Source organism: Chanos chanos, chromosome 6 (genome assembly GCF_902362185.1).
Source record: "Chanos chanos chromosome 6, fChaCha1.1, whole genome shotgun sequence".
NCBI lineage: Eukaryota > Metazoa > Chordata > Actinopteri > Gonorynchiformes > Chanidae > Chanos > Chanos chanos.
In genome coordinates, this window is record NC_044500.1 from 46,542,058 (window position 1) to 46,550,126 (window position 8,069).

General features: G+C 41.4%; 1 protein-coding gene across 1 annotated transcript in view; it reads left to right on the top strand.

The window, feature by feature from the left end:
* The window catches only part of LOC115815474 (solute carrier family 2, facilitated glucose transporter member 11-like), a 20,324-nt gene extending 13,642 nt beyond the window's left edge, over positions 1 to 6,682 (top strand). The window contains exons 7-14 of the mRNA XM_030778429.1: positions 358 to 487; positions 1,212 to 1,360; positions 2,057 to 2,244; positions 4,024 to 4,134; positions 4,486 to 4,587; positions 5,168 to 5,243; positions 6,110 to 6,237; positions 6,464 to 6,682. Of these exons, the coding sequence (XP_030634289.1) occupies positions 358 to 487; positions 1,212 to 1,360; positions 2,057 to 2,244; positions 4,024 to 4,134; positions 4,486 to 4,587; positions 5,168 to 5,243; positions 6,110 to 6,237; positions 6,464 to 6,682 (1,103 nt within the window). The remainder of the gene's footprint in view (positions 1 to 357; positions 488 to 1,211; positions 1,361 to 2,056; positions 2,245 to 4,023; positions 4,135 to 4,485; positions 4,588 to 5,167; positions 5,244 to 6,109; positions 6,238 to 6,463) is intronic.
* Positions 6,683 to 8,069: the final 1,387 nt, after the last annotated feature.

Below are 8,069 nucleotides of genomic sequence, written 5' to 3' on the forward strand. Positions count from 1 at the left end.
AAGCATTATAAAGAAAAAAAAATCAAGGTCCAGGCATAGCTGTGAATTTTAATTAAAATGTTTTTATTTGGATAAAAGCACAAACACATCTTAGCAAATGGTTGTTGTCAGGATGCATCACCTTGTCTAAAAAAAATAAACAAATTCAAACAAAATAAATTAAAAAATAAAGAACTTTGATAACAGCCAACATTGTTGTGTCGAAGCTTGAGAGTTTTCACATAGTTTCTGGAGTTACTGTAAAGTAAACTGAAGGCTTACAGTTTATAAGTTACACAGCTTATAGCAGCTTAGCAATTTATAAACCCTTTGTCTCTCTCTCTCTCTCTCTCTCTCTCCCTCTCTGGTGCGTGGCAGGTATCAGCATGAATGTACAGCCCATGTATTTTGGGGAGAGTGCCCCCAAACACCTGCGTGGGGCAGTGTCCTTGTCCTCCGCCGTCTTCACAGCGTTCGGTGTGGTGTTGGGACAAGTGGTGGGTCTAAGGTACAATCACAGGCACCTCCGAAAATGTGCCTCCCGTCTTTTAAGCTCCTCCGATAGCCATGAAGAACACATGGGCATTAGCAGAATTCTCCCCTCATCAATCCCCTACTCCATATGTGGATCACTGGTTATGAAAGAGAGAAAAGAACGAAACAGAGGGGTTTTGTTTTTTTTTAATTCTTCGCTCCAGAGACGTTCTGAAATTGAAGGGTTTTTGGGTGACACACCCGATCCATCAGGCAAAGGGTTTCGGTAGTTTGGAAGTTGGTGATAAGCTGAAACACTGGAGTGCAGTGGCGCATGTTTAGTTAGGACCAAAAATTCACTCACAGGGTGAAACACCCTGTAGACTTGAGATTATCTAATGTTCCCGATATGATGAGAGCAGATACACCTCGTTTTTTTGTTTTGTTTTGTTTTTTTAATGATTCAAGAGAACACATTGTCCAAACACACGACCCAGGACGCTCAAGTTTTGCTTACAAAGTTTACATGAAGAACAATATCAGTTTCATTTGTTATCACACTCACCATGCTGATCCCAATTTCAAACCAGAGAAGTCTGCGCGTTTTTTTGTTGTTGTTTTTTACAGTGGAAGATGATTCCACTCTGTTTTGGTCCACTGCACAGCATTAAATCAGTGACAGGGAGCATTCTCACATTCACCATCGCTCTGTGTAAATCCTAGACAGTGTCTGTAAGGGGTGATTGTTTCTTTTGTAGGGAGTTACTGGGGAGCGAGTCATGCTGGGAGTACCTGCTGGCCAGTAATGCTATCCCAGGCTTCATCCAACTGCTGACTCTGCCTTGGTTCCCAGAAAGCCCAAGATATCTCCTCATCGACCGCGGAGACAAGGAAGCCTGCCTCAACGGTGAGACTTGACACGACGGTTTTCTTCCCTTTGGCAGACCAAGACCCAGTTTCACGACTCCCAGTTTCACTACCACTACTACTGAGAGTTTTGCCCATTTGCCTACTTTTTCATTTAATGTTCACTGAGGCTACATGGGTATTAGATTATTCAGCAGAATTCATGTCATTTTGCATTCACACAACTTTTTCATATTCAGAATGGTCCTCGTGATTTATGAGTAACTGCGAAACACCAAATTATGGATTATAAATTTAGACAGGTCAGATTTCGCCAGTGAGGGTCTTTAGGAGAGCCTGAGCATCAGAATCAAGAGAGTTTGAGTAAGTGCTGCTCTCATAGAGGAGGCTGCACACTGCTGAGTTTTAATTAATCAAGAGCTTTTTAATTGCCTTACGAATCACATAGGAGCGTAGAGGTACTGAAGTTGAACAAATGCATGGAACAACGAAGGTAGCATCTCCACATCTCTAGGGAAATGTTTGTGTTTATGGCTGTGTTTGCTGTAGCAGCTCAGGGATCACACATCCTCTTCTCTCCTGGGAGGTTTGTGGCCTTTGGGGGGGGGGGGGGGGGGGGGGGGGGTCAGTGGAGGTTCTTTCGTGACGGCTTCGTCTGTAAATCAACCAAACCACGAAGCGTGCGAACAGAATACACAAACCGATTCGATTTCCGTTTGGAATTTTAACACTCTAGCACTGAGGCGTCTGCGGGGGTGCGACGTCCAGAAAGGAGAGCTGGACGAGATCTTGCAGGAGCAAGCGGAGGCGAAAGGCGAGAGGGCCAAGAGACCCTGGGAGCTCTTCACCGACCGGAGCGTTCGCTGGCAGCTCATCTCCGTCATGGTTATCAGCAGCGCCATGCAACTGTGTGGGAACGACTCGGTGAGTTCAGGGCTGGAGTCAGAGTATTTTCCGATCTGAGGGGGCAGTGTGTAAATGGTGCTCAAGGTCAACATGTCCTTCACATCACCCTTTCAGTGCTTGGACAAAAAAAAAAAAAAATTCAATGTTCTCCGTTGATGATAAACCAGTTGTCTGTTATTTTGGGTGTGTCACAGAGGTACGTTAATGTGTAGTCATCCAAGCAATCTTTAATGGGGGGGGGGGGGGGGGGGAGTCAGCAGTCACAGCAGAATGAATCAAATGGACCTTTTTTTTTTTTTTTTTTTTACTACTTTGTTTGCCTTAGTGATGAGAGAGTGGAGGGGGCAAAGTGACAACATGCCCTGTGGGAATCCTCCTCATCCCTAAAATATTCACAGTCCTTCACCATGCACTACCTGTTAGAGTTTCAGCTTGTGTCAGTAAATGTCCAAGACAAATGCATACTGAATGAAAATTCTTCACTTTTTTTTTTTTTTTGCAAACTTTTAGCCAAAAAAGGGTCAGGTACATTTGTAAATAGAAAACGCCCCCAGGGCTTGACCTTTCTGACTGGTCTCTACGCTTATGCAAATATGCTTCATCTAAGGTGGCCTAAGGCTGCAGAACACAGAAATAAGAACCAGTTTCAACCCAAGGCATCCAAATCATTTACGACTTGGAGTAAAACTTTGCATAGAGAGAGGACATTTGCCACATCTTGAGTGTTAGCCTGGTCTTCTTCTCTCAGATGACATTCCCATGATGCTTTGCGGCATCGACAGAGCGACTGCTCGTGATTGGTAGGCGCTCTCCGTTACGGTTCGTCAGAGCAGATAATACCCCTCCACCTGCATCACTCTGACATGTGACAGAATGACCCCGTATGACCCCTGTTACTGTTTGTCTAGAGTTTGATACGTAATCAGACACCTTCAATTTCTCACCTGCCAATTTCTCCAAAAAGGACATCCCCCCTGAGAAATTCTATATGCACGTTAGAGATGCTCTCCTCAAAGACAAAACAACATGAAAATACAAGGAGTTGCACATTAAAGCAAAAATGAAATAAATAAATAAATATGTTAATAAATAAAATGAAAAGATAAAGAAACAGATGAAAATATATGTATCTGCATAGCTAATGAATTTATGTTCATGTTAGAATTTTTGTTCTCTGTGGTACCAAACACATGGCTTTCCCCCCCACAGATCTACTGATACTTCTCTACAGAGAAAAAAGCGTTGGTGAACGTAACAGAAGTTTGGCAATTCAGAGTGGAAAACCTTTCAGCCCGAATAAGTATTTGATTACAAAATTACCTTGCCATCTTGTTTGAGGACAGAGAAATTCTAGACAAGCCGTAAATATTTTAGAGGAACCAGAGGCGTGTCACATTTCATCTCTCAGAGATGACAGAGGCACAGGCTGTGTGACCGTCTGAAACCAGAAAACACAAACTCCATGATTGACTGCTAAGGCTAAGCTGAATGATCTGGCAGGGAGTGTTTTTGAGCTCATGCTGAAAGATCCATAGGCCCTCAGTTTGCTCGCTCTGTGTCTGTAATGACTTTGAGCTAAGAGCCTGATTAACCACAACGCTCAAATGGATGTTCACCAGAGTTTTGCTGTGTGTGTGTGCGTGCATGTGTGTGTCTGTGCACATGTTTGTGTGTGCATATGTGTTTCCGTGCATGTGTGTGTGCACATATGCAGGCTACTTCGCTGATTTGTTGAATATGGAAGTAAAAAGCTTGTTCACCAATTCTCTCTCTCTCTCTCTCTCTCTCTCCTTGCAGATATATTTCTATGCATCGTACGTGTTTAAAGAGGCTGGAATTTCAGCCAATGCAATCCAGTATGTGACTGTGGGAACAGGCACGTGTGAATTCACTGCGTGTATTCTTTGTGTGAGTGTCCCAGTCCTAATCCACTTTACTATTACGTAAGAATGTCGTGCAGAGCACTGCTTGGATATGGTTACTCTTTAAACTGGAAAATGTCAAACCAGTGCCTCTGCGCGTGTGTGTGTGTGCGTGCGTGTGTGTGTGCGTGCATGCGTGTGTGTGTGGGATGGTTTAATGTAAATGTGTTGAATTATGCAAGTGTTTAAAACAATGATATTTAATATCACATGTCTACAATGCTGTTCACAAATCAGGACAGAATGCTGGTGGAAATGGAATGATTTTTTTTAATTTACAGTGCAGTTTTGTGTGCGTGTGTGTGTGTGTGTGTGTGTGTGTGTTGACTCTGTTCAGAACCTGCTGATTGAGCGTCGGGGCCGTAAGATCCTGCTGATGGGGGGGTACATTCTCATGGCTGGCTGGGCGGTCGTCTTCACTGTGGCCTTGTCTTTTGAGGTATGAATAATTTAGTGCACATTGAACAATGACCCATATACCTGGCAACTTACCCTTTGATTTATTGATCTTTGCCTTGAATGTGTTCAATACAGTATCACCCTTGTTTCATTTGAATATAAATGTCCTGTCTCACTACATGTCCCTAGGATTGTATGTGGTTGTGGTTCAACGTGAGAACATCACCCTTTGATTTAGAAATAATTTACTGAGAATACTCTACGATTGTTGGCACTGTAGTTCTTATTATCTATTAACTTGGATTGTGTGTGTGTGTGTGTGTGTGTGTAAATGAGTTTAGGTGATCTGCATGCAAAGTTTTTCAATCACAATTCAAGTCATGTGTCATTTACCATTGCAATGCACTGCTCATTAATGGGCTTTTTAACATTGAAGGGATACAGAATGACAGACATAAAGATCTTACACATAGAACATTAATACAGACTTTATCAGGGAAAGTTTTAAACTGAGAGTTCTATTTTTGATTTGGATAGAAGAGTTTTGATGTACATTGGTGTCTGAATCTGAAGCGTCTTTTTTGTTTGTTTTGTTTCGTTTTGTTTTTGTTTCCAAACAGGAAAAAGTGTCATGGATGCCTTACCTCAGCATGGCCTGCATATTCACCTACATCCTCAGTTTTGGCATGGGGCCAGGTAGGTCATTATTCACTTCTAACTGGTTCCAAACTCAATCTCAGCAGATTTATTTTAACTTAAGCTGAAGCTAAAGGACAGCTCACATTTGTTTTTGGAAAAGAGGTTGTCAAAAGCTAATAACAAACACTCTTGACTTGTGGTGGCTTTGTTCCTGTACAGTGCTCCCACATCTAGAAGTGATTCTAGAAAATTAGAAGATGTGGTTTTAGAAAATGAATCCAAGCCTGGCTCTGACGCAGCTCTGGAATACCAGAGGCATTCTAGAGCTCAGCCTGATGGACTGCTCTTTTTCTGGACACAGGTTCAACGTGGTCCTGGTCTAAACTACAGTATTTTCAGTGTTGTACACCTGTTATTTCAGTGAAATTTTGTCCACTGTCCAAGCGTTTAATCTGTGTTGAGAAAATCGGCACTAACTTCTGGAACAGAAGTTACAGAATGTTCACTTAGGTCTAAAAAAGAATGATTCTTCTGTGAGACAGGTGTCAGCTTAGCCCCTGGATTAGCAAATCCCACTGTGAAAAGCTCCTATATCTTATTATATTATATATAGGATATATATATATATGTGTGTGTATATATATATATCAGTGTTTCATTTCATATATCTAGATCTATATTTATCTATCTATCTATCTTTCTATATATATATATATATATATATATATATATATATATATATATATATATATATATATATCTCAGGGTTTCATTCTATATTCATATATAAAATGTTGCCTGTTGTCTAACACCTCATTATGTCTAATACCTCCATCTAATACCTGTACCTGTGTACCAACTGTGTACCTATATATCACTTGTCCATGTTTAATACCTGTACCTGTCTGTCTCCTGTCCCTCAGCTGGAGTGACGGGTGTCCTGCCTACAGAGATATTTAATCAGACAGCACGACCAGCAGCGTACATGATCGCTGGCTCCCTGATGTGGCTCAATCTTTTCATCATTGGAATGGTTTTCCCTTTCCTAGTGGTAAGATGATTACTCACCTTACTTCACACACACACACACACACACACACACACACACACACACACACACACACTCATTCTGAGTACACTTACATACCTCATTGCATTTACTCAAAGCATGCACATACAAATACTCTCACTAAAAAGACATATGTACAAAACACTGAAAGAAATCAGTCCTGTACTTCGAAAGGGGTTTAACTTGGTTCTTCTTGGTTGTGTGTCAGAATTCCCTAGGACAGTACTGCTTTGTGCCGTTCGGAGCTGTGTGTCTATCCACCGCCATCTTCATTGGTTTGGTGCTACCAGAGACAAAAGGCAAAACTCTACCAGTCATTTCATCAGAGTTTCACAGGCTCAACTTCCGTGGCCAGGAGAAAGCCCCGCCCCAGGCCCAGCCAGCACAGTACCAACTGGGACACGTCATCCATTCCACTGCCCTGTAGAACAACCACACAGAGCCAGTGATGTCACAAACAAGCCACTCACCCTTCCAGGAGCTAAAGGAGTTTTCAGTTACATTTAGAACAAGCAGAATGAATACTGCAGCGGGCAGGACCGCGACAACAATGATGTCATAATGGAAGGAATGGAACTTTTCTTGGACAACAAAACAGTGTTCAACATCACTGGACTCTATGTAGATTTGACTTCTTTTGGATGCTTTGAATGTCCTCTTCCACGCTCCCAGAGTTTTAGAACAGAGTGGAGCCTTGGCTCTAGCCGCTGCTACATTCCTCGTTCCTGAGCATTTTAGAATATCTGCCGGCCTTTCCATTGTTCTGCACCGAGAGGCCTGGCCCAAAAACTATCCATCTGACCTGGAACCATGCCGTTCCCATGACAACGCACAGCTTTGTTTTTCACTAAGCTTAGGGGTATAAGAAATATTCTTATTAAGGCTGTATGAATTGGTCTTATTCTTATGTAAGAGAGAAACACAGGGTCAAATTCTCTCAGTAAGATTGAAGAGTCTTAGCATGGATTAAAGGACCAACAGTCCGGTTTTCTTCTCTGCAAGTTCCCAGTGTGTACCCAACACCCCAATCAAATTATTATTACATTTACAGAATTTTGAAAAGAATTTGCCGGTGGAAACTTTATAGTATTTACAGTAGACCAGAGTTGCTCACTTATGTGAATTTAAAAGATTCCTTTTTTTGTGGTGATATGAAGGGTTGATGAAGGGTTTTTGGCTTCTCAGATCAGTTTTATCATTGACACTCTATTCAGTGCCTATTTCCGTATGTTTGAAGAAGGCTTTTGGAACCAAAGCTATTCTGTTCTCAAGGGACAAGAAAGTTTGGATGCTGCTGAGATTAATTAAATATAAAGTAAAGATTACGTATTTAGAGTTCTACAAATCACACGAAACAATGTATCACTGTCAGTAGAGTGTGATGTCTTTGTGTTCTTTGCAAGAGAACTCACAGACAAGTCACAGTGAAGAGATGATCCAAACATTATTTCAAATATCAGGTTATCAAAGACAGACATTCAATCCTAGTTGGTAAGCTCATCAGAAAATTGCTACTGTCTCTTGTAGGAAATCAGATGCTGCTCCCCCAGACTCAGTCACGACTAATGAGACTTTCCACTTTTTTTTTCCTAAAAAAAAGAAAAAAAAATAGTTTGCAAAGTGTATAATATTTATCAATTCTTCCTTTCTTCAGATGGAAATAAAATTGTATGGCAACCATGTAACATGGTTATTTTGTTTGTCAGTGATTAAACATTTGAAAAAGGATGTGTTGTCGTTCTCTTTGAGGTCAGAAACACAATGCTGTTCGCACGGGGATTTTTCTTTTTTTTTTTTTAAGATCCCCCCATTAG